General features: G+C 42.6%; 1 protein-coding gene across 1 annotated transcript in view; it reads left to right on the top strand.

The window, feature by feature from the left end:
- TARS3 (threonyl-tRNA synthetase 3) overlaps nucleotides 1-27,286 on the top strand; it is a 49,803-nt gene that overhangs the window by 8,267 nt on the left and 14,250 nt on the right. The window contains 9 exon segments of the mRNA XM_007472281.1: nucleotides 2,592-2,713; nucleotides 4,278-4,395; nucleotides 5,964-6,028; nucleotides 6,712-6,762; nucleotides 8,691-8,769; nucleotides 9,669-9,815; nucleotides 10,847-10,945; nucleotides 19,863-20,029; nucleotides 21,928-22,090. Of these exon segments, the coding sequence (XP_007472343.1) occupies nucleotides 2,592-2,713; nucleotides 4,278-4,395; nucleotides 5,964-6,028; nucleotides 6,712-6,762; nucleotides 8,691-8,769; nucleotides 9,669-9,815; nucleotides 10,847-10,945; nucleotides 19,863-20,029; nucleotides 21,928-22,090 (1,011 nt within the window).

Here is a 27,286-nt window from a genome sequence, read left to right as displayed (position 1 = left end):
TCCATGGAGGGGTCGGCCTCTTTGGAGTTCTTTCCCCCTGTGTTTAGTGACATCATGAAAGAGAAAACTTATTTACCATATTATCTTGGGGAATGTTTCTAGAGTGTCTCATCAGCCCGCCCCTCTGCTTACCCTGATATTAACATGGCACCTGGTGTCACATTGCAGGGCTTCCGAAATACTTGTGGTTGTTTATGAAAATGAGAATGTTCCATGCCAGCCACCAGCCCCAGCCCCTTGTGTACATTATCTCCCTGAGTCTGCACTTACCTTTTCACACAGGTACCGTGTTAATAGTACACAGGCTCAGGATGATTCAGTAACTTTTCCAAGCTCTTGATGCTTCTTTTAGTGTAATTTAGTAACAGAGACTTTTTTGTTGTTGTTCTTGGATTTTATTTTCCTGTTACTATGAACATATTAAGATTTTGAGCATAAACCCATTTATGAATATTTAATGCATATCCATGAAAAAGAAATCCTAGAAAAGCAAATCTAGAAAACTCAGATCTACAAGATGATAAAATTAATGATTTTGTAAAGCATTTTTTACTTTACAGAAAAATTCATCTCCTTTGTATAGCAAACTCTTAAACTTCTATTTTAAAAGATGCTTCTATTTACAAGGCTATTTAGTGCATGATGTAACATAGGAAAGTAAATAGTCTCCACCCTCTAGGTAAATTCCTGTTGAAAGTGACAGCAAGAATGTTCTTGTAAAGTTAATAAATACACGCACCAGAAACAAGGAGCATCTTATAAAATGGTAGAGCTTTCAAGTTTAAATATATCTAATAGATATTTCCTTTTGCAAGCATTCTGTCCAGCAGGAGAATGTATATGGGTATTCGTTCTGCTCTAAATCTTTGCTGAAATCCCAGGAGCAGTCAGCAATGTGCTGCTGGGACCTCATGCTCAGGAAGCATAGGTACTTATCTGAGGTGTAAACAAGGTGCTTATGTGAGGTGTAAACAAAACCAGATATATGTAAGAACCCAAGCTGCTAGTTCTGTGATGCCCTATGTTTTAAATGTAAATTCAATCATTTCTTTTCTGCTTAAAACCTTTTAATACATCCCACTGCATTAGACTAAAACTCAAATCCCTCTCCAAGGCCTGCACGGTCGCTGGCCTGTTCTTACCTGTCAGCCTTCCTCAACCTGCTTTGTGGTACATCCCCCCAACCCTAACCACGCTGTGAATATAGGGCCTCCGCCATGATTCTTGATTACAGCACCCTGTTCATCTTTTTTTTTTTTTTTTTTTTTTTTTTTTTTTGCGGTACGCGGGCCTCTCACTGTTGTGCCCTCTCCCGTTGCGGAGCACAGGCTCCGGACGCACAGGCTCAGCGGCCATGGCTCACAGGCCCAGCCGCTCCGTGGCATGTGGGATCTTCCCAGACCAGGGCACGAACCCGTGTCCCCTGCATCGGCAGGCGGACTCTCAACCATTGCGCCACCAGGGAAGCCCTCATCTTCTTTTAAATATGCTTCCCGTCTTGCAGTGATGCACTTAGAGGTTTGTTGCCTGCCCTCTCTCCCACTAGGCTGCAAACCGCATGAGCCCAGTGGCTCGCATTTCTTTCTCTCTTGTGTCTCCAGCACCTAACACAGTGTTTGGCTCAGGCAATTTCCAGGTGTGCACAATGCACCGAAGAAGGTACTTGGGCTGACGCTGGCAGCCAGCCTGCCATCCTGTACCATCCCAAGCAGAGGGTTCTGACCCAAGGACTGACCCTCTAGGCCTGGTGCCGCGGGTCGGGATTGCACAGAGCCTGCTCAGCCAGCTAACTCCCTCTGTTCCGGTTTATTATCTCAGACAGCTTTCTAATTGCAATTTGTTTCTGATTTAATTGAGGAAAGTGCTGCCAGAGGACTCGATTGTCTTGTTTCTTTGGCATCTATATTTATTGATATTTGGTGACTGGTTAGTTTTAATGTATCCATAAACCATTGATTCCTTGGTAATTCAAAACCCAATCAACTTTCTGGACTTGTAGAGCTAATGACTGGCCCTTGGACTGCAGTGAATTAACTTATGTACACCCTGCCCAGGGGACCCCAGCAGCCAGCAGACAGTCCTCAGTGACCCCTCTGTCTTGAGTTATCTTTCAGACTTCCACAGCCACGTGCTATTTAGCGCGTGAAGACTGCTATGTAGACGCAGAATCTTGTTAATGTGAGCGATGTCATGAGCAGCCGCTGTGGCCTCGAATCTGACTCAGAGGCTGCCTGGAGGAGGAGGAAGGGGGCCCATGCCTGGCTCTCCCTGGCGTTCCTCTGCGCTGGGCCTGAACCGGCTCTGGGTGGCTACTCTGCTCGGTGGTCAAGGCACAGAAGGAAGTGGTTTAGGAGCTGGGCTTCAGTGCCACACAGAGCAGCAGCTGCACGTTAGAACCAAGCAGCCGGCTGCCGGGGATTCCAGGGAGGGCTCAGGGAGCATCTCTCGTCAGCAGTGGCCAGAGAGTGTTGCTGCCTTGTGTCCCAGTGTCTGTCCCCTTACACTGTATCCACGTGCTCGCTTGTCCTCTTGTCTGCCTGATGGCTTCCCGTGACCTGTGGTCATGGCCGTGGCCTCTGTCCTGCCTGCAGGTGTACTGGCACTCCAGTGCCCACGTCCTCGGGGAAGCCCTGGAGCTCCACTACGGGGGCCTCCTGTGCTGCGGGCCACCTACCGACTGTGGGTTCTACTACGACATGTTCCTCAAAGACAGGTAACACCTTTGAGTGCATGTGTTTATAGTGGTTACACATTAGTGTAGTGAATACCTGTTGCAGAATGTGATTATAGATTAGGTCACCATTTATGAACAGTATTATTTTTTATGAGTTTAGATTCAAGGGTAACTTCTCAAATTGTTTTCTTTCTTTTCTTGAGAAGGATGTGATACGCTATTTATGTAACCTGAGACTTGGCTAGGGCAAACTACTAATTTGGACCAGAGTTGTAGGGTTAATCCCTGGAGAGCATATAGTTCAGCTCTGTGCCGTGATGGTCAAGGGCGCTGTCCACCCCAGCCACACATGTCCCACAGCTGGTGCCAGAGGGGCTGGTTCGCAGCGGCCTCACGTTCCTCAAGTAGATCTGTGCTTGAAATCACAAGCAGCAGGCCCAGCTCTGGCCCACCTCCTTCTCCATATCCCTCGTCGCCTTTAAGGAAACCACCAGCTCAAACCAAAACCTGAGGGTCCTCCCAAGCCCACCCTGCTCCTTGCCACCCCCTACCACCCCTAGTCACTCCATCCAGTTCTGCCAGTCTTATCCCCTAAGTAGTTCTCCCCCACCTTCTACCTTAACATAGACCCCCAGCATCCTTGCCTGGACGACCGTGTTACATTTTCCCACCATCTGCCACCTCCATGCTGCCAAAGTGACCCCTCCCTAACCGAGCGCCTGGCACTCTGCAGCTCCTGCTCCCAGCCTGTCCAGCGTAGTCCCCCCTGGAGTCATTCCGCAGGACATGTTGACGCCCCTGTGTGCTCCGGGCTTGGTGCCGCTGTCTGCACTGGACAGATCAGCCTGTCCTCGTGGGCTTAGCGGTCTGGATGGGGGAGACAGACATAGACAGACACACAGCCGTCTGCTGTCGGAGGTGATGAGGTGGCGAGGGCGGTGAAGGGGAGGTGGGGTCCTGAGCAGGCAGCCGGTCAGCTGAGAGCTCAGTGACCTTGAAGCAGGGGTGGGATGGAGGGAGAGAGGGAGCGAGCTCTGAGGCTGGTGGGGGAAGAACGTCCCAGGCCTCTGTGGGGCAGCCCTGGGTCGGGGTGTGTGCGGCTTGTTTGAGGAATGCAGGTGGCCCACAGGGCTGGAGGGGTGTGAGCACAGACAGGGGTTCCTGAGAGGAGCCGGGGCTGCCCAGCGGAGGCCGGCTGACCTGCAGTTCACACTCTCAGAGCTTCCTCTCAGCCTGGATCTCCTGGTCTAGGGCAGGGGCATGGCGCACACTCCACACTACGCTTTTGAACAAAAACATAAACGTGTGTAGAATGAGGAAGACTGCCCAGATGATCAGGCCCCAGAGGAGCTTGTGGTCCAGCTGGGGAGTGTCCAACGGGGCTGTTCAGAGAACCGAGGGCAGTTCATCAGCTGACGCCTCTGTCTCCCTCTTTGAGAAGTAGGGTTACCTACCTTGTGAAAGGATGACTGACCCTCTGAAGTCCTGGACAGTAAAGAACCACGTTCCTCGATGTAGAAGGCTAGTCAGCTGGTGACAAAGGCCACAGGTCTAAGGTCATGTCTGATCAATCTGTGCTGATTTTCGCTGCTTTTCCCTGCAGGGCCGTGTGCAGCACAGAGCTGCCAGCACTGGAGAGAGCGTGCAAGGCCATCATCAAAGAGCAGCAGCCTTTCGAAAGGTTGGAAGTTAGCAAGGAGGCCCTGCTGGACCTGTTTAAGGTGATTTCGTGCCGGGAACGTGAACAATATTTAACACAGACGACTGGTTTTAACAAATAATTGGCCACTGCTCACCAAATTGTTCCAAACGGGTTGGTTGAATTTTTAATGTGGACATAGGTAGGTGAAGTGCTGGGTGAATAGTTTCATATGTGTGTTTTATAAATCTGATTAATTCTGAGTGTTGTTAGTACTCCGGCTATTGAATTCAACAGTATGTATAATACCATATAAAATTATGGGTTTTCCTCTTTTGTTTGGGGTTTTCTGCTAATTTTTTTTTCACATCTTTATTGGAGTAAAAATGCTTTACAATGTTGTGTTAGTTTCTACTGTTGAACGAAGTGAATCAGCTGTATGTATACATATATCCCCATATCCCCTCCCTCTTGAGCCTCCCTCCCACCCTCCCTATCCCACCCCTCTAGGTCATCACAAAGCACTGAGCTGATCTCCCTCTGCTATCCCTCTGCAGCAGCTTCCCACTAGCCATCCATTTTACATTTGGTAGTGTATATATGTCCATGTCACTCTCTCACTTCATCCCAGCTTCCGCCTGCCCCCCGCTGTGCCCTCAAGTCCATTCTCTACACCTGTGTCTTTATTCTTACCCTGCCACTAGGTTCATCAGTACCGCTTTTTAAAATTCCGTATATAAGCGTTAGCATACGGTATTTGTTTTTCTCTTTCTGACTTACTTCATTCTGTATGACAGATTCTAGGTCCATCCACCTCACTACAGATAACTCAATTTCGTTCCTTTTTATGGCTGAGTAATATTCCATCGTATATATGTGCCACATCTTCTTTATCCATTCATCTGTTGATGGACATTTAGGTTGCTTCCATGTCCTGGTTATTGTAAATAGTGCTGCAGTGAACATTTTGGTACATGTATCTTTTTGAATTATGATTTTCTCTGGGTATATGCCCAGGAGTGGGATTGCTGGGTCATGTGGTAGTTCTATTTTTAGTTTCTTAAGGAACCTCCATACTGTTCTCCATAGTGGCTGTATCAGTTTACATTCCCACCAACAGTGCAGGAGGGTTCCCTTTTAAAATTTTTACATGTCCTCAGAATTTTATTTACTTCATGTAGTTAAAATTGGAATCTTCGAGAGCAGTGCTGTCCAATAATGAGATCCACAAATCTGAGCCACATATGTCATCTTAAATTTTCTGGTAGCCACCTTTTAAAAGTAAAAGAAAGATTAAATTAATTTTTATAACATTTTATTTAACCCAATAAATCAAAAATAATTGCTTCAACATGTAACCAACATAAAAAGTAATTAGTGAGCTATTTTATTTTCTTCTTTTCACATTATGCCTCTGAAATCCAGTGTTTTGCCCTTGTGGTGCACCGCATTTCAGATCAGTTGCATTTCAAATGCTCAGTAGGCTCCTGTCCTGCATGGCATAGCTCTGGGCTCTCAGCTGTTTGTATCCCCACAGTCTCAGCACCTAGAACGTAGCAGACGCCCATTCAGTGTGTGTTGAAAAAAGTTAACATTTTTTCCCGCTTAAACATTTTGTGTGATAATATGTAAATGTATTTTTCTTTCTAGTACAATAAATTTAAATGCCATATCCTGAAGGAGAAGATTAACACGCCAATGACCACAGTTTACAGGTAAAGTGTGTGTGAATTTTAAACACTGCTCAGTGGTACATCTGAAGGCATTAACAGTAGCAAGTCTGTCTTTGGTGGGTGGTCTGTTTGTAAATTTGCATGGTTGGTATAGTACTACTGTAGGTGGGGACTCTGAAATGTTATCACCAAAGGGGAATTGTTATTTTCTCATTTGTATTTATCAGGATGGTACTAAAAATCCACATTCTGTTTTCTGGATGTTAACTGTAGCAGCCTCTTTCTCCCTGTGGGTAAGACTGTGTTCTCAGGGCCTCACATTTTTGGGGACTGTTAGGGAAAGGAATTCTGTTTGTCCTCCCACATTCTTATTGAGGGGCGGTGGGAGCTGACATGGGCCATCTCTTCAGGCAGTGATTCTCTGCCTCTTACCATGCTCTCCACTGCTTGGGGTCCAAGAGCATTACCCTCCAGGCGTCAGCTGGACTCACAGTGAGACAAGGAGTGGTGGGAAGCAGAGGCCAGCAGGAGCCCCTACCTAAACCACTTAGTTTTGCTGGGCATTAGGCTCCCAACCCCTTTTACTGGCCACTTGTTCAGCTGCTTTGTGGGTACTGCTTGTCTCTGTTCCTGTGTGTCCTGCTCTCTGGCTGCCTGTGACCTTCACGGTCCCATCGGAGAAGACCTGGTCCCTGTATAAGTACGACCACAAATATCCTCCACAGGGAACTTCCTTTCCACACTTAAGTACTATGGTTCTCTGACTTAATTGTACTGTGAGTAAAATTATACCCCCTTTATGCACAGCTGTGCACAGTGCATTTCTTTTTAAAAAAAAAAATAAATTTATTTATTGTATTTATTTATTTTTGGCTGTGTTTGGTCTTCATTGCTGCACGTGGGCTTTCTCTAGTTGCAGCGAGCAGGGGCTACTCTTCGTTGCCATGCGTGGGCTTCTCACTGTGGTGGCTTCTCTTGTTGCAGAGCACGGGCTCTTGGCGCGTGGGCTTCAGTAGTTGTGGCTCACAGGCTGTAGAGTGCAGGCTCAGTAGTTGTGGTGCACGGGCTTAGTTGCTCCGTGGCATGTGGGGTCTTCCCGGACCAGGGCTCAAACCCATGTCCCCTGCATTGGCAGGCGGATTCTCAACCACTGCACCACCAGGGAAGTCCCCACAGTGCATTTCTTAAATGATAATATGAACACATGGCCATTTTATGCTGAAGGTGGATACCATGCTTATCTTATTTTTGCTGCTCTCCAATGACCTGATAAGATTTTGTTATTTATTACCTATAATACAAATAAGTGTCAGTGTAATCATTTTAAAGTTTAAAAATAAATGAAGAAGTTGAAAAGGTATGCTAAGTTTTAAATTTCTGGCTTTTAATACTTGACATTTTGGGTTTTTTTTTAACTTAGGTCAACATTGATGCTTATTCTCTCAATTGGAATGGCTTGTATTTAATTTTTTGAAAATAGATGGCTTTTTTTCTATGGAATTATTTAAAGATAGCTTATTAAAGTCTTTCATGCTAATCAGGCATTTTTTTCCATTTCTCTGAGCATTGACTTACAACCTCCATCTTGGACAGAGAACAATACATAAAAGCCTGGTCATTCAGAGAAATGACGTTTTCATGTTTAAAGCTTCATTGTACTTTGGTGAATAATCCAGTCCCTTTATGTATTCATTGTAATTTTTAACTTTTTAACCAATGAACTTTAAAAATACTTAAAATTGGTTGGAACAGTTAAGGAACAACTTTTTTTCTTTACTAAATTTTCCTTAAATTGGTTGACGTTAAGTCACCTTCCCTCAGACCCACATTATTGGTATCTTAACTCTGCTAATGTTTCTGTACTTGGAGAAAAGTCTGCGCTTGTTAGGGTTTGGTGGTCCCTTGTTCATTTTAGGTGCAGGCAAGTCTCCAGCTGCAGCCCCATGTGCTTTAATAGCAGTGTCATCTCTGATCTAAACCTTTGCCTGAGATTTACGTTGTTAAGTCAGTATGCTGTTTTTCTAAACCAAGAGACAATTAGACATTTTGTCATGAAATCAGAGGGCCTTAAAACAAACAAAAACCCTTGAATTTATTTACTTTTTAAGTAGACTTTATTTTTTAGAGCCGTTTAGGTTCTCAGCAAAATTTAGAAGAAGATGCAGAGTTCCCATATACCCTTGCCCCCACGTATGCACGACTTCCCCATGGTCAAGATTACCCACCAGAGGTGGGAAATGAGTTACAATCCATCTACACCGATGCTTATAGCGTGCTTCACTGTTGGTGTTGTGCATTCTGTGGGTTTGGTGAAGTTGATTTTTAATGTAAAATATCAACTTAATGCATTTTTTATAACTCATATAATTTTGGTTTTGAAAATTAGTGTAGAGCAGGGAAATGGCTATCTGATTTTAAGACAGTGAAGGTTTTTAGGAGCCTTAGGGTGTGACAATGAAAAGTATTGTCTCTGTCTGCACAGTTTCTTTCCAAGGATTCTGTGGCTTTTGAATGTGAGCAAAGGAGGGAAAGCTGGGATCTGAGCCTAGGTGAATCGACTCTTTCCTGCTCCTTAAATTAAAAATTAATTTAAATTAAGTTGTTCCTAAATTAAACATTGCCCTAAAACATAGAACATGGTTTCTAATGAATAGTCCCAAAAGCTATAACTGTGCCTGGGCATGTTTTAAATATTTTATTACAGGTGTGGTCCACTAGTTGACCTTTGTAAAGGCCCCCATGTAAGACACACTGGAAAAATTAAAAAGATAAAAATTTTCAAGGTAAGTATTGATTTTTTTCTTAATATAGTAAACTTAAGATGAACTAGATATTCAATAATATCTTTTATAACCTGAACACCATGCCTCTTAGAAACACTACATTCATGTTTGATTTTTATATGGGCTTCTAAAAATAATATAATTTTTTAGAATTTTGGTGATTAGAACATTATATGTAGCCTTTAATTGTTTATCATTTAACCTTACTATACGTATTACAGTGCATTTCTTTTTCATCTATATTAAAATATTGTTCTGCATACTATTGTTTTCTTGAATTGCCCTAATGTGAACAAGAATGTTTGTCTGCATGTAAGAATAACATACTGTAGGAAAAGGAGAAAATAAAGGGATAGAGTGGTATGATGCAGAAAACACGCTCTGGAATCAAGAGGCCTGAGACTGACATCACCATCCTGCCCTTCCCAGGCCTTGGTTTTCTCACAGGTGGAGGAAGGGTGATGACAGTCAGCAAGGCTGGCCTTCATGTCCCCACACCTCTTCCTCCACTGCCCTCTCCTGGGTGATGCACTTGGTGCTTGGCCTTCCCTCATTTCCACACTTTCTTTCTCACTTTTCATCCCTAGAATCCACAGCAGACTGAGTACATAATTTACTGATTAATGGTATAATTTGGGCTGGGAAGGTTTAGTTAGAAACAATTTAAGATTCCAAGTCTACAAAAACTCATCTTTAAGTAAGCTATGCTGATGTTAGGGTGAGGAATTGTGTACAGTCATCCCTTGGCATCCACGGGGCAGTGTTTCCAGGATACCCGGCTGATACCAAAGTCCACGGTAGCTCAGGCCCCTGGTATGAACCAGCTGTACATATTTCAGAGCAGTTTTATTTGTAACCAAGGGTTTGGTGTGTTTACCCAAATCTCATCTGATGTTTAGAATTCCTCAACATATTGGGAGGGTAACCCTGAAATGGAAACGCTGCAGAGGGTCTACGGGATATCCTTTCCTGATGACCAGATGATGACAACCTGGGAGAAGCTGCAGGAGGAGACCGAGACCCAGGATCACAGGAAGATTGGGAAGGTGCGCCGCGCTGAGCGCTGCTGAGCTGGCCTGCGACCGCGTCCCAGGACTAGGGTGTCTTAAAACTAACACTTCTTGGGGGCTTCCCTGGTGGCGCAGTGGTTGAGAGTCTGCCTGCCGATGCAGGGGATACGGGTTCGTGCCCCGGTCTGGGAGGATCCCACATGCTGTGGAGCGGCTGGGCCCGTGAGCCATGGCCGTTGAGCCTGCTCGTCCGGAGCCTGTGCTCCACAATGGGAGAGGCCACAACAGTGAGAGGCCCACATACGGCAAAAACAAAACAAAACAAAAAAAACTAACACTTCTCCTCCTCCTCCTCTCCTGTCTTCTGTTTTGCTGGCGTTCATGGTTTGCTGCTGAGTTCTTTCACGCTCCTACCGCAATGCCTTCTAACCTCTTTCCTTCTTGTATTTTTTATTAGATTTAAACAATTGCACCTTTCATTTTTATCATGATATAAAAATAACCTTTTTAAAAAAATGGTGTATACTTTGTATTTGGGAAGCAGAGCAGAAACAAAGAAGATCTGCAAGAAGGCAGACCTGGGTTTAACTCTCAGTCCTGCCACGTAGGAGCTGTTACATGACAGGCCAGGCACTCACTGTGGAGCTCCATGTCCTCGGCTCTGCTGGGTAGCGTGCAGAGTGGCATGAGGACGGACACTGGGTGGTGGTGGCCGCCAGGGTGGGCTCTCAGCATGACGGCCATGCTGATGTCACGTCACTCAGAGCCCACCTCCAGCCATGTCTCCCCATGAGATCCGTACTCCAAGGTGCTGAGGAGGAAATCAGCAGTAAATACTAGGTGAAATAAAAGCCAAGTTCAAAGCTAAGTAACCATAAATATGAGTTGTAATTTTACATGTGCTGTTACATGTAGTTAGATTCAAGTACAGTATTGAGGGACTTTGGAATGTCAATATTAGAATCGGAAATAACTGAGTATATGTTTCATTCCTAGTGTATCATTTGTATACAGTAAATGTTATGCAGCAACAGTGAAAATGAAATGCAATTATTGTTTTAATCTAGGAACAAGAACTTTTCTTCTTCCATGATCTGAGTCCTGGAAGCTGTTTCTTTCTTCCCAGAGGAGCCTTTGTTTATAATACACTTATGGATTTCATACGAGTAAGTTAATTTTTAAAATATTCTATACTTATTCAACTCCATTTTACTATTTTCTCTCATCATAAAATGGCCAAGCATTTCCATTAATTTTATTTTAATAATACTAAGAATGTTGAACCTCAAAGAGAAATGCCACATTGTGCCTTCAGCTAAAAACATTGAAACAATTTGTATTTTCCCTAAATATTTACATTTATCCTTGGACTTCATTAAATGTACTTCTTGTCCATGTAAGTTTCTAGAGCACGTAGGATACTAAGATAAACTTCAGACCAAGTGTGGAACTCCCCCTGAGAGAAGGAAGGAGGAAGTGTTCTGTGTGGCACAGAATGCTAAACTGTGAAGTATCATTGCTTCTCAGGATGTGATCCCTGGACCACTGGTGCCCCCCGCCATTGTTTATTATGTGACTCCTGGGTGATTTGGCAGCTCCAGAGCAAAGAGTGAAAAAACAATTTTGTAAAATAGCTACTTGTACAATAGGACAAGTTCATAGAGTAGAAAGTCTTCATTAGGACTATGTAGATGTTGTGCAGAGGTGACCCAGGCAGACTACTAGGATTACTTTTCCTTTCCTTCCTGTAATCTTTCCTGTGTCTTTCCTGTAATTAATAATTACCTAAAACTTTCATTTCCTCAGTTTTCTATGTGCCCATCACTAATTCATCCTCAACTTTCTATCAAAACTCTGAAACTCCTTGCAGTGTATTCTGATGATTCAGGTAATCTCTAAGTAAATTCTTATTCTTCAAATTTGGTCCTCTCCCTCCAGAATTGACTTGCTGCTAAGATTCTTGACAACTGATGTCTTAGGACTTCTTTTCGTCATTGCCCTGGCTGCTCCCCTCCTGTCTTTCCTCTGCTGAGTCCACTCTCCCCTGACCCATGTCTTCCTCTTCCTTGCTTGTCCCTCTCGTTGGGGGAACCACCTTCTGCAGTGCCTTCCTGAGCAAGTACGCGGCCTGTACTGGTTACTCTCTGACTCGCTTTCCTTCCTTCTCTTCTCCGCTGTGCGCCTGGAGGCTGACCTCTGTGGGCTGCATGCCGTCCACAGGGATTGGCTGCTGCTTAGCCATGGGAGGAGATCAGAGAGCAGGGAGGTAGGACCTGAAGAGTCTTTGAATGGTGTCAGACTTCACCAGGTGGTAATGGCCATCACAGCTGCTGTTTGGGGTGTGCTGTCTTTGCTGGAAAATCAGCACAGCCCCTGGCACCTTGAACTCCCTAGGTTGGAGGTGGAATGTGTGGAGAATAAACAGGAAGCCTCTATGGTGGCCTTTATCTTTTATAGATGCAAGACAGACATGGCTGATGATCAGGCCCAAGGCCTGATCATATGGGTTGTAGTACTGTACAGTCATTTACATACGTAAGCCCAGTGGTCTATTCCGCTGAGGTAAGGGCATTGGTGGGAAGGACGGGGGTCTCTGAGGCTTCGAAGGGGAATGGTTGGCAGACACAGATGAGGTGAAGAACTCTGAACCCCCAGATAATCCGTGTCTGAGGAAATCGGCCTTTCCATGCAAAAAAGAAAAACCTCTCAGAGACTGCCTTCTCCTGGTTTCCTGGTATGCAGTCTTGCTTCTTTCCACAGCTGATCATTTTCTATTCTATGCTGGATATTGTATGTAAACATACCTGCAGAGACTCCGGGTGATGTTTTCTCCCACTTGAGCAGTTACCCATCACCTAGACGGAAGAAGCCCTCAGTGCAGAGACTGAGCTCAGTCAAGGCTGGGCTTGCGTTTGGATGGGACACAGGCTGCCCTTGTGTCTGGGGCCTGGCCCCCGGGGCTTCCAGCTGAGCGTCTGGTGGCTCTTTATGTCTTCAGCCCCCAAAGGCTGGAGGATAATCAGCTCTGCCCTTTGAATGTGTTTTGAGTGCTGAATAAAAGGTCTGCCTAGTCTCCTTTGGTTACCACATCAGCCCAGAAGCTAGTAACTCATCTCGGTGCAGAGGAGGCTTCTCAGGTGTAGCCCCTCAGGTAGAGTTCCCGTCAGTGTAAGACCTGTGGACTAAAGAGATAGGTTACCTGTGGGCCACCCCACTCCCCCCACCCCGCCACATTATAAAATGATGATGGAGGAGTAGGAGGCCGGGGACATTCCCACTCAGGAAGGGATGGGCGCAGAAGGAGGTGCTGGGGTCGGTGATCTGTCGAAACCCTGATTCCCACCCGTCTTCCTGCTCCAAGGTCAGAAAACGCTTGTTATTCAGGACTCAGTTCTCTTCCCTCTGGGCCCTGGTTTCGAGTCAGCCTCCCTGTCTGTGTGGACCTCTGAGCAGCTTTCTCAGTGTCCCCAGCCTGATTCCTTCTGTGAAGGTTGGGGTCCAGAGACCTCATTTCTTCTCGTGCTGTCTCTGTCCCTTTCAATCCCAGCTAGTACAGTTCCTTTAAGAGTGGGCGGGGGGGGGCACTTTTTTTTTTTTTTTTTTTTTTTTTTTTTTTTTTTTTTTCTGCGGTATGTGGGCCTCTCACTGTCGTGGCCTCTCCCATTGCGGAGCACAGGCTCCGGACGAGCAGGCTCAGCGGCCATGGCCCCCGGGCCCAGCCGCTCCACGGCACGCGGGATCCTCCCAGACCGGGGCACGAACCCGTATCCCCTGCACCGGCAGGCGGACTCCCAACCACTGCGCCACCAGGGAAGCCCGGGGGGGGCACTTTTACATACAGTGTTTATAATCAACGCTTAGATAAAAGCCATCCCTGCGTCTCTTTCTGGGACAGATTTTTCCCTACCCGGGGCTGCCTGGGAGGCTGCTGGGAGATGACACTTAAAAATGTAAAAGCCTCATCTTTAACTGAGTGTACAAAGCGCAGTCCTAAGACTCATAAAGCCCCATTGGGTACTCAGCTCATTCCGAGGTCTTTGCAAAGGGCAGACAGCCGCACCCTTAAGATTTTATCTTTGTCCTCAAGAGTCTTGTGACTCTTGCTGAGAGGGTCTGAGGGTGAGAAAGTTTTATTTTTGAATCTGGTAGGTCCTGCCACCTTTGTATTTCCTCTAAATTTGTCTCAGAAACGGAATAGTGCTCTCTCTAGTTTCTGTCTTCTTATATTTTGTCACAGGCAGTTAGAAGTCGGCTGTACCTTTCCACATTCGGCCCGGACACCCCCAGCTAAGTCTGTGAGTTCTTTGGGGACTCTTTCTGTTTTCCGTGTTACCTGGGGTGACGGTTACCAAATCTCTGGCACCACCTAACAAGGGTCCTCTTTTCTTCAACTTCCAGTAACATTTTCCTCCCTATTAGTGTTCAGCTCGTCGCAGACAGTTTCTTTAAGGCCCTTCTAGCTCTGCCCACCACTTGGCCCTAAAGCCACAACCCCCTGTTTTAGGGTTACTGGTGCAGCAGCACCCATGGCCAGTGCACATTCTGTCCTGGTTGTCTGTTCTATCGCAGCCTAGAAAACCATCCTGAAACTGAGTAGCTTACACCTGCTGATTAAAACTTCTCTTTCATGGTTCCAAGTGTTAGGCTCATCGGGGTGGTTCTTGCATTAGGTCCCTTATGTTGTTGCAGGAAGGGGAACCCCTTCCAGAGCCCAAGAGTGGGCTCTTGGCTAACACTTGGAAATGAATTGTCCAAGAAGACACATGTGCTGACAAAGCAGGAGACTTTATTGGGAAGGGGCACCCGGGCGGAGAGCAGTAGGGTAAGTGAGCCCAGGAGGACTGCTCTCCACGTGGCTAGAAGTCTTGGGTTTCATGGTGATGGGGTTAGTTTCAGGTTGTCTCTGGCCAGTCATCTTGCTTGGTCCATATTTGGTGGCTCAGGGTCCTTCCTGGTGGCATGCGCATCTCTCAGCCAAGATGGATTCCAACACGAGGGTTTCTGGGAGGTTGGCAGGACATATTATGGGCTGACGTCTCCTCCCTTTTCCTTTCAGCCCCTTCCGAATTCTCCCTGTTAGTTTTCAGTGGCAGCACCATGTTCTTTATCAGGACCTCCTGCTGTGAGACAACACAGGCAGGCACTTACCATAGTGCCTGGCCAAGGTGGGCAGTTTCGGTCAACGGTTCCCTAACAATATTACTGCATTCGGAGGGAGGCTACTGATTGAAATATAAGTTACATTCATTAAAGTGGACAAATCGGAAGCATTTCACGTGTGCACATCTACCAGCCACACTCAAATCAAGACCAAGAACCTTCCATCTTGTCGTGTGTCCTCTTGGGTCTCTTCCCAGTTGGTACCTGCCTCCCCTCCCCTCCCCTGAGATCATCTCTATGCTGATTTTGGTTACCATAGATAAATTGCCCCTGTTTTTTAAACTTCATAACATGGAATCGTAGTATTCACTATTGTGTTTCTGGCTTCTTTTGTTCAACTTAATGTGTGAGATTCATCCAAGTTGTGTGTATTTTGATTTATCCCATTTTATTACTATAGTACAATCTGTTTATTTATTCTCCTGTAGATGTAGGTTGTTTCCAGTTTGGGGCTATTACATACGAAGCTACTGTGAACATTCTTGATCATGTCTTTGGTGCTCCCAAGAACCCACTTCTCTTGGGTATTTACTTGGGAGTAGAATTGCTAGGTCCTGGGGAAGTAATGGCAAACTTTTTAAGAAAATGCTGAACAGTTTTTGTGTAGTTGAACCACTTACTACTCCTTCTAGGAATATATGACTATTTAATTCTTCTACACTGTTAAAAACAAAATTCAGCCAAGTAAATTTGAAGAACTAATTGGCTTTATTCAGAAATTCAAGAATCAGCAGCAGTAGGAGGGGTTGTACGAAATGGAAGGTTTTTATAGGTAGAAGGAGGGGAGGGGGCGAGAAGGTGTTACCAAATGAAAAGAAAGGATTATTTCAGGCAGGCTGTCTTCTACTGGGGGAGGAAGGAACAGCAGGGTCTTTCTCAGGTAGTTACCTCACCAGTGCTGATCAGGACATTTCTGATGGGCTGTTGTAAAGGTCACATCTCTGCGGGGGGTGGGGTTGAAACTGTCTTGGTTTCTTGTTTCTTTCTTGGGGTAAGTGACCCCATTTGGGGCTTGTTATTTCTTTTTTAACACTTGGTATAATGGCATTATTTTGCATATCCCTGATGGATAGTGTTGTTGAGAATCTTTTCATATGCTTATTAGCCACTTGGATGTTCTCTTTTGTGAAGCTCCTGTTTAAATATTTTGCCCATTTAAAAGTTTGGGTTGTCTTTTTTTTTTTTTTTTTTTTTTTTTTTTGCGGTATGTGGGCCTCTCACTGTTGTGGCCTCTCCCATTGTGGAGCACAGGCTCCGGACGAGCAGGCTCAGCGGCCATGGCTCACGGGCCCCGCCGCTCCACAGCATGTGGGATCTTCCCAGACCGGGGCACGAACCCGTATCCCCTGCATCGGCAGGCGGACTCTCAACCACTGCGCCACCAGGGAAGCCCTGGGTTGTCTTTTTATTATTGATTTGTAGGAATTTTTTTCTATATTCTGAATCTGAGTCCTTAGTTAAATATATGTAATAAATATATTTTTTCAGTCTGTGGCTTCTTGATTTATTTTTTAATGATGCCTTTGGACCAACACTTTTTATGTTTAATGAAGTCCAGTTTATTGCTTTTTCTTTTCTGCTTAGTCTTTTTCACGTCCTATTTAAGAAATCTTCTGCCGACTTCAGAGGCATGAAGCTATTTTTCTTTGTTCTGTTTAAAAACTTGTTTGCTTTCACACTTAAGGCTATGATTTACCTTGGATTCATTTTGAGGTTCTGTGCTTATCCAGTAACTTCAGTACCATTTATTGCTATAGTAGAATCTTTGTCCTAAACCAAATCATCGCATATATATTTTTTCTGGGTATTTATTCTGTTCTTCTGATCCCTTTGTTGTCTGGCCTTGCATCAGTACCACACCGCTTTGATTACTGTAACTGTATTTTAAGTCTTGGTGTCAGTAGTTTAAGTTCATTAATTTTATTATTTTTGTTCAGGATTATTTTGGCTATTCTTTGCATTTCCATATAACTTTTACAAGAAGCTTGTCAATTTCCTAAAAAGGAAAAAAACACTGCTGAGATTTTGATTGGAATTACATTCAGTCTGTAGATTAATTTGCAGATAATGACAGTGTTGAGTTTAACAATCCATAAATATGTAAATCTTGTCAACTCATTTAGATCTTTATTTTCCCTCAGCAATATTTTGTTATTGCTACTTTAGAGGTCTTAACACATCTTTCATCAGATTTATCCCTAGATATTTGATTTTGTTAATGGAAACAGCAGAAAAAACACACAAAAAATGCTAAACATCATTAGTCATAAAAGAAATGAAATTTTCAATGGAAACCCTAAAATATAGAAGACAGAGCACTACCTTAAAAATGTGAAGCCAAGAAATCTATATCCAGCCAGAGCAGTCTTGCTTCTGGGATTCTCCCATAGTTTCAGCTTTCCCAGATCTGCTGAGGCTGTTGCTCATCTGCTTTCCAGATTCGTAAGTATATAGCTGTCATCTCCTCTCCTTTTTCTCTTTGGCCTTGTAGATTTATGCTTTTATTAAAACTCTGGTATTTGTGTGATTTTGGAAAGGATCTGTTTAAGTGGAATCACTTTAGTGTTTATAATGAAAACTTACTTAAGAGAATTTCTCTATGCACTGATATTTAGGTGCTATTTCCAGTGGCCAAATCACAGGTGCAGGTGGAGATTCAGTACCTTCTATGGTATGAAGTTATTACTTCAGGGATGAAATATGCTTTTTAATCTTCAGAATAAGCCTTCAGGATTTCTTCAGATCAGACTGAGCTATAGACTGGTCAGTCATCATGACTTTGCTCTTTCTCAGACTTGATTTTCTTTACTCTTTAGAGAAAGAAATTGATGATATGGATTCAGATATATTTTTCCCCAACTTTTTCTTTCAAAAAGTTCAAATCTACAGAAAAGTTAAAAGAGCAGTGCAGTGAGCATACATGTGTCCTTCATCTAGATTCATCAATTGTTAAGTTTGCCAATTTGCTTTCTCTCTCTCTGACATGTATGTGCATGTGAGAGAGACAAAACAATATATATATTACAGACATATAATATACAGAGATAAGGTAGTATACATGCAATATATGTATACATTTTATGTATAAATGTAGCAGTTGTTTTTTGCTAAACTGCATAAAATAAGTTGCAAACATAATGACACTTGCCCTCATAGGGCATAGTTTAAAATCGTTTCCAAACACCTCAACAAAACAAATTCCTAACATGATTGTGTCCAGAGTGGGTTAAAAAAAATCTATCAATTACTATCTCCTGAGCTTAGCTTTAAAAGTAACCTCTAGTAAAAAGAAACCAAAACACAAAAACCCCTTTAATTTCTGGGACCTTGTTTTTTGTTTTTTTTGTTTGTTTTAAATTTATTTATTTATTTATTTGATTTTGAACTGTGTTGGATTTTCATTGTTGCACACGGGCTTTTTCTAGTTGTGGTGAGCGAGGGCTACTCTTTGTTGCAGTGCGCAGGCTTCTCACTGCGGTGGCTTCTCTTGTTGCAGAGCACGGGCTGTAGGCGCGTGGGCTTCAGTAGTTGTGGCACGCAGGCTCAGTAGTTGTGGTGCACAGGCTTAGTTGCTCCGTGGCACGTGGGATCTTCCCGGACCAGGGCTCGGACTCGTGTCCCTTACATCGGCAGGCAGATTCTTAACCACTGCGCCACCAGGGAAGTAGCTGGGACATTGTTTAATCTGAGTATATGGAGCCATCTGACTTACCACTAAATAATTACTGCCATTCATAGTGACCTATAATTTTGTTGAAATTTTCCTATTTGGTAAAAACAAAGGTTAAGTAAAGAAGCTTAATGGATAGCTGAGACCCAGGCTCTTCACGACTGGACTCAAAAGATGCTCAGCTGAAGAGTGACAAATAATATATCCCTGTCAGTGATGCAAAACTGTTCTTTGTAGTAATTTTGAAATAGTATGTTTTATATTTTTTTAATTGTATAAAAAATATATTTTTACTTAGCTAAAATATGGTGATCTAGGTTTGTGCCAGATGCCCATTAAATGATTAACAAACGTTGAAACTCTAAGAAACACTGAACAAAGATCATCAGATTGATAACGTGAAGAAAAAAAAAGCAAAGTTAAAGTAAAAGAAGAACTGTGCTTGAAAACAAGACTCTCTTTTCCTGACCCCAGTGATGGAATGAGGGAAGCTGTTAATTGATAGGGAGGGAGCAAAGCCAGCTCCTGACTCAGTAGATAACAACCACTTAAAATATTACAAATTCAAATTCCCAGCTTTCTTTCTATTTAAAACTAAATGGGTCAAAACTGTAAATAACATGGCACTCAGAGGCTTATTGAGTTATAAAATTATTCTACCTCTTAAGTAATAGAAAAAAAAAACTCCTGGGCTTCCCTGGTGGCGCAGTGGTTGAGAGTCCGCCTGCTGATGCAGGGGACACGGGTTCGTGCCCCGGTGCAAGAGGATCCCACATGCCGCGGAGCGGCTGGGCCCGTGAGCCATGGCCGCTGAGCCTGCGCGTCCAGAGTGCGTCTGGAGCCTGTGCTCCTTAACGGGAGAGGCCACAACAGTGAGAGGCCCGCGACCCAAAAAAAAAAAAAAAAAAAAAACTCCTGCTGTTTATCTGGAATGTACAAGGATTTGGGAGTTTGTAGTTACAAAAAGTTTATATATATAGTATTTCAATTACTAATTCTCAAAGAATTAAAATATTATACACTATATACTATTATACTATAAAATAAATATACTTAATGTGAAAATTACACTGAGCATACACTAATCTTTCTTTCATCATCCATAAAGAACCACCCTTAAAGCCAAGGGCATATTAACCATGAATTAATGTAAGACATAATCCTGAATTTAAAAATCTTTGTTCATAGTGTTATTTGCCTGGAGTTGTGACCTGTCCCAGCAGTTTTTAACTTTGCGTGTGCGTCTCTTTTAGGAGGAGTACCACCGACGCAGCTTCATGGAGGTGCTCTCCCCCAACGTGTACAGCAGTAAGCTCTGGGAAACCTCTGGACACTGGCAGCATTACGGTGACAACATGTTCACCTTTGACATTGACAAGGACACTTTCGCCCTTAAGCCCATGAATTGTCCGGGGCACTGGTGAGTATTGAAAGTGAAGCAGATCTGTGCCTATAAACGCATAGCAGACTTCCTCACAATTAGTCTTTAATATTATTTTGCTTTTTGGAACTAAGTGATTCCTTTAATCTGAAGACTGGTGGTTAGAAATCATCTTTACCAAGTTATTTCATTCTGGAGAATAAATTTACTTTTGAAAATATGTTTGCTCTTTGACAGGTGTGGGATGTTAGCTGGAAACCATTTAATATTTTGTGCTTAGAGGATAATGTTACATATCAACTTTATAAATTATTGTAGTATTTCTAATAGTAATACACTTCAAATATACATATTTGCAGAACATCTAGTTCTTACATACTGTTTGGGTTGATTGTAACAAGAACAGTGAGGTCAAAATAAATGACTGGATTTCATTGATTCTAAGATGGCTTTACCCCTGAAATTGGGATGCATCTTATAATTGGTATCTTAACATTATGCCATAATTTAATTAATGGTTATTTTCTTTCTTAGTGATGTATAAAATAATGGTACATCTTACAATCAAGGTTGTCTTAGAGTCTGTGAAAGAATGTAATTATCATAAGGTTACATGGTATGCAAATAACAACCTTGTAAGAGTAGCAGATTTTCCAACTGGAAGTGAACAGATACAATTCTCCACAAAAAAAATATCCCAACTATTGTAGCTTTGTATCATCAACTACATAGTTTCAGGTAAATTTACCTTAGAAGGTAACTACTTAAAACAAACCTCTGAACATTGAAGAAAGCTCTTTACCCTTTTCAGTAAAGAATGAAAGAAGTTCAACTTTATGACAGCATGTAAAAAATATATATTTATCTTTAATTTTCTAAAAACGGTTATGTAAATATTCTATAACCTCGTTTTAAAAACAGAAGGTGGGGCTTCCCTGGTGGCGCAGTGGTTGAGAGTCCGCCTGCCGATGCAGGGGACGCAGGTTCGTGCCCCCGTCCGGGAAGATCCCACATGCCACAGAGCAGCTAGGCCTGAGAGCCATGGCTGCTGAGCCTGCGCGTCCGGAGCCTGTGCTCTGCAATGGGAGAGGCCACAACAGTGAGAGGCCCGCGTACCACAAAAAAAAATAATAAAAAATAAATAAATAATAAAAACAGAAGGTGGAGGCTAACCTTGTGCTTTCAATTATCTAAAACACGTGTATTAACAACTTCTTAACTCAGTTTCCCCTTGGGTACTAGTTGAAGCTGTGATTTCAATAGAATTAGAAGAAAGCTGAACACAAGTAGAGAATGTAATTTTGTATTTTCATGTCTTAGAACAAGGAAGAGCAGGACCACAGTGGTCTAGTGGTGATGGGATATGGGAGCCAGGGGTGCTTCCTGCAGAAGAGAGGCCTTTCATTCAACAGAGAACATTAGCCGAGTGTTTCCAGTGCTGGGAGCTGGAAATGCAGAGGTGATTCAGACACAATCCATTTCTCCCAGAGCTCATGAGCAGAGTGGGGAAGGAACAGATATATAGACAGTCAGTTATAAAAATAGCAAGACCAGTGTCAAAATTGTGGCAATTCCAGCTGTTCTTGGAGCCTGAGGCAAGCCTGACTAGCCCTTCTGGGGGAGTGTCCAGGGCTGCTTCACTTAAGAAGTAGCCTTTGAAATGGATTGTAAACGGTAAGTGGATATTCCCTGGGTGAATGAGAGTAGGGAACAGCATTCTGGAGAAGATAAGAGGGTTCTTTCTCAGAGTGTGCAGTGATGTAAATTCAAGGTTCACTAATTCATGGGAGAAGAATTTTTGTAAAATTGGTGATCTAAGAACCAGAATAAGGTGTTTACAAATCCTGAGGCATTTAACTGTACCTTATTAACATCTAGATCATTACATAATCTTTTTCATGCTAAGGAAAAGCTGTGCGCCATTGTGTCTTTTCTAGTCTGTTGTTTGCCCATCGTCCACGATCTTGGAGGGAAATGCCTATTAGATTTGCTGACTTCGGAGCTCTTCACAGGAATGAGCCGTCAGGAACTTTGCGTGGCTTGACCCATGTCAGGCGCTTCCAGCAGGATGACGCTCACATCTTCTGCACTGTGGAGCAGGTAAATGGGGACACGGGGGAGGTGTGGTCAGCACAGGTCCAGTGTGCTGCCTTGGACAAATTGCTGAGTCTTTCAGAGTCGCTGTGAAATGTGTTGTTCAGTCTAATCTCTGAGGGCCCATCAGCTCCAACATTTTGTGATTCTCTAATTTGGGTCATAGATCAGTAATCTCATGACATGAAAAAGTTTTTTTCAAACATAATTAATTTTATTATAAATGAACATAATTCTCTGAAAATTCGAAGTTCTGTTTGATGCTATTTAAAAATTTTTAACAATCAGTCACTGACAGAAATCAAAAGTAAAGACAATTTTATTATTATACATTGGAACATAAATCACATTGTTGTTTATCTATTTTATCTATCTGTAAAGTAGTGTGTGTCTGTTAATCCTAAACTCCTAATTTATTCTCCCCCTTCCCTTTCCCCTTTGGTAACCATAAGTTATTTTCTATGTCTGTGAGTCTGTTTCTATTTTGTAAATAAGTTCATTTGTATCATTTTTTACATTCCACATATAAATGATATCATGATTTTTGTCTTTCTCTATCTGACTTACTTCACTTAGTATGATAAACTCTAGGTTCATCCATGTTGCTGCAAATAGCTATATTTCCTTTTCTTTTATAGCTGGGTACTATTCTATTGTATGTATATACACACACACACACACACACACACACACACACACACACCACATCTTCTTTATCCATTCATCTGTCCATGGATACATATGTTGCTTACATGCCTTGGCTGTTATAAATAGTGCTGCTGTGAACATTGGGGTGCATGTATCTTTTTGAATTAGAGTTTTCATCTTTTCTGGATATTTGTCCGGGAGTGGGATTGCTGAATCATATGGCAACTCTATTTTTAGCTTTTTAAGGAAGCTTCATACTGTTCTCCATAGTGACTGCACCAGTTTACATTCCTGCCAATGGTGTAGGAGGCTTCCATTTTCTCCACACCCTCTCTAGCACTTATTATTTTGTTGACTTCTTGATGATGGCCATTCTGACTGGTGTGAGGTGATACCTCATTGTAGTTTTGATTTTCATTTCTCTAATAATTAGTGATGTTGAGCATCTTTTCATGTGCCTGCTGGCCATCTGTATGTCTTCTTTGGAGAAATGTCTATTTAGGTCTTCTGCCATTTTTTGATTGGGTTGTTTGTTTTTCTTGACATGAAATTTATTATTATTTTTTTAAGTTTCCTCCAATTTTATTAACTTAAGTACATTAAGTGGACTGTTTTAAGGGGGTTGGTGGAATTTTGGATGTGTTTGTTTTTCAGTATTGCCTAGAAGTTAGTGTTTACTTTTTCAGGTTTTAATGTTAATTCAAATTAAAATTGTCATGCAAAGGACCACTATCAAATGGTTTGACCTAATAGACAGTTATAGAACCCTCCAATCAATAACAGCAGAGTACACATTCTTTGAAAGTGCACAGAGAACATTTACCAAGGTAGACCATATTCTGGGCCATAAAATGAGTCTCAATAAATTTACAGGGATTCAGTTCGTACCAAATATGTTCTCTGTCCACAATGAAATTGAAGTAGAAATCAATAACAGAAAGCTATCTGGAAAATCTCCAAATATTTGGAAGGTTAATCATACACTTTGTGTCAAATAAGAAATCAAAGGGAAATTAGAAAATATTGTCCAGTTAACCCTTGAACAACACAACAATATCAATAAAAACCAAAGGCTGGTTCTCTTAGAAGATCAATAAAATTTATAAACCTTTAGTTTTGTTGGAGAAAAAAGAGAAGATACTAATTAAAAACGTTAGGACTGGGGACTTCCCTGGTGGTCCAGTGGTTAGGATTCTGTGCTCTCACTGCATGGGGCCCGGGTTTGATCCCTGGTCGGGGAACTAAGATCCCACAAGCTGCATGGCCCAGCCAAAAAAAAGGAAAGAAAAAGAAAAACAAATATTAGGACTGATAGAAGTGACATTACTACAGACCCTATAGATATTAAAAGGGTAATAAGGCAATATTATGAACAAGCTTATGCCAGTAAATTTGACAAATTAGATGAAATGGACAAATTCTTTGAAAAACACAAACTACCAAACTTTACTCAAGGAGAAATAGATAATCTGAGTAGCCCTGTGTTTATTAAAGAAATTGAATTGATAGTTAACAACATTTCCACAAAGAAAACTCCAGTCCCAGAAGGAATCACTAGTGAATTCTACCAAACACTTAAAGAAGAAATCATACCAATTCTACTCATCCCTGCCAGGCATTAACAGGGATCTCCCTGCACCCACCCCGTAATGTCAGTGGAGACTAAGTGGGAGCCTGGACTTCCACCCTCACCTGGCAGTCACAAGGTGCCTCTTCCACTTCCTGCTTGAGTGGAGAGACAAAACTTCACCACCACTCCATGGTAATGAGGCCGTGCACCCTGGAGGTTGCTAGAGGCCACATGAGGAGCAGTACCAAGATACCCCTGCCTCTCCCAGCTGAGGTGTTATCAGAGGAAACCTACTAAGGTGCAGAACTCCTACTTACCCAGCAGTAATGAGGAGCCTCTGCCTCCCTTGCGGTCCCCAGTGGGAAACCCAGACATCTGCTCCTACTTTGCAATAACCAGGCAGTACTGCTCCCTCCCTGTTGGAGCAGAGTCAGTGGAAGCCAGCTAAAATGAAGAGTTTAAATAAAATCCAAAGTCTTATAACATAATATCCAAAATATCTAGATTTCAGAAATCAAAAATCAATCATCACATCAAGAACAAGGAAAATGTCAACTTGAATGACAAAGGGCAGTGTAGGAGCACTGATGTGGACATGGCAGGGATATTAGAATTATCTGATGAGGATCTTAAAGAAACCATCATAAAAATGCTTTAACAAGCAATTACAAGCACATTTAGAAAAAAATGAAAAAATAGTCTCAGGAAATAGAAGATATAAAGAAGAACCAAATGGAAATTTCAGAACTGAAAAATGTAATAACCAAAATATTCAGTGGATGGATTCCTGAGCAGAATGGAGGAGACAGAGAAAAGAATCAGTGAACTTGAAGACACCAGTAGAAATGACACTATGTGAAAAACAGACAGAAAAGAGACTGAAAGAAAAATGAACAGAACCTCAGAGACCAATGGGATTATAACAGAATGCCTAATATTTATGTCACCAGCGTTCTGGAATAGTTCTGGAAATAGTTCTGGAAATGTAGAGTGGAGGTGAAAAAGTACTCAGAGAGGTAATGGCTGAAAACTGGCCAAATTTGGCAAAAAGCATAAGCTTACAGATTCAAGTAGCTGAGAAAGTCCACACAGGATAAACCCAAAGAAATTCACACCAAGACACATTATAGCCAAACTTCTGAAAGCTAAAGAAAGAGAAAAAAATTTGAAAGCAGTGAGAAAGAAATGATACCTTACCATTAAGGAAAAAAATATTTTTTTAAAAGAACAACAGATTTCTTATCAAAAACAAAACAAAACAGAGGCCAGAAGGAAGCGGCACAGCATTTTCCAAATGCTGAAATAACTGTTAACCCAAAATTCTATATCCAAAAAAAAATGTCTTTATGGAATGAAGGTGAAATCAAGACATTAGACCTACCTTAGAAGAATGGTTATAGGAATTTCTCTGAAGAGAAAGGAAATGATAAAAGGAAGAGTCTTGGAACGTTAGGAAGGAAGAAAGAACAACTGTAAAAGTAAAACATGGTTAAATACAATAAATATTCCTTTTCCTTTTCCTTTTTCTCAGAGTTTTCAGAGTTGTGAAAAACTCAGTTTTCTGAGTGTGTTTGACGGTTGAAGCAAAAATTATATCACCACTGGGGAAACCTGAGTAAATGGTACAATGGTCTTATTTCTTACAAATGCATGTGAATCTCAAAAAGTTAAACTTTAAAAAATGGGCAAAAAGATTTGACCATTCAAATGGTCGAAGATACATATCTAAGGAGATACACAGATGGCAAAGAAGGACATGAATAAGGGGTGCAAGGTGATCAGTCACTAAGGAGATGAAGATTGAAGCCATAAGGAGTTGCCTCTACACCAACTAGAATGGTTAAGACGTAAAAGGCTTACTCTGACATGTGTTGGGAGTGTGGAGGGGATGGACTTCTCACTCACTGGTTGTGGAAATGGAAGACAGCACAGTCACTGTGGAAACCAGTTTGGCAGTTTCTTAAAAAGTGAAGCAGAGACTTCCCTGGTGGCGCAGTGGTTAAGACTCCATGCTTCCAAAGCAGGGGGCACGGGTTCAATCCCTGGTCAGGGAACTGTATCTCAAATGCACGCCTCACCTAAAGATCCCGCACACCCCAATGAAGATCACACATGCGGCAACGAAGATCCTGTGTGCTGCAACTAAGACCCAGCACAGCCAAATTAGTAAATAAATAATTTTTTTCTTTAAAGCACAAACCTACCATATGTCCCAGCCATCTTACTACTCCTTTTCCTTTTCCAAGAGAAAAAGAAAGCACATGTCCAAAGACTTGTCCACATGTGTTCATAGCAACTTTATTTGAAATAGCCGAAATATAGAAACAGCCCAATAACAAGTGAGTGTATAAAGGAACAGTGGTATATCCATACAGTGGAAAATGACTCAGCAAGAAAAAAGAATGATCTATTGATGCACACAACAGTATGAATGAATCTTGAAATAATTCTACTGAGTGGAAGAAGCCAGACAGAAAAAAGAGCAAAGGCTGCATGATTCCACTGATGAAAATCCCAAAACCTAATTCCTGGTGACATGCAGATCCTTACTTGTCCCCTCTCTCTACGTCTCTGTTTTTGCTGCCCCATCTCGTCTGCATTTAGATGTGCTTGTCTTTCTCCCTGTTAAGGATGCTGTCTCTCAGCCTCACAGCCCCGGCCCTGCTTTTCTCACCCTGCGCTCTCTGGCTTCAGTCCCTCTCCTAACCTCTGCTGCGTCTCAGCTGTTCCCCCTGAGCTTCAGGCCCTTCAGGGGCTGGGGGACGTGTCTGCTTGGCCATCACAAACGCCCTCTCATTGGCCATGCCCAGCGTCGGCCCCTCTTCTGCCTTTCACACCACGTCCTCCTCCTCTCAGCGATGCACCAGCACCCTCTCCATGGCCCAGGCCAGGAACCCAGGTGTCCTTTGGTTTTCACTTCTCACGTCTAGTTTATCACAAGCTCTATTCACTCTTCTTAAATATATTATTCTTGAATAAGTTCA

The sequence above is a fragment of the Lipotes vexillifer genome, unplaced genomic scaffold, assembly GCF_000442215.2.
Source record: "Lipotes vexillifer unplaced genomic scaffold, Lipotes_vexillifer_v1.1 scaffold688, whole genome shotgun sequence".
NCBI lineage: Eukaryota > Metazoa > Chordata > Mammalia > Artiodactyla > Lipotidae > Lipotes > Lipotes vexillifer.
This window is presented reverse-complemented; position numbering and strand designations above follow the sequence as displayed.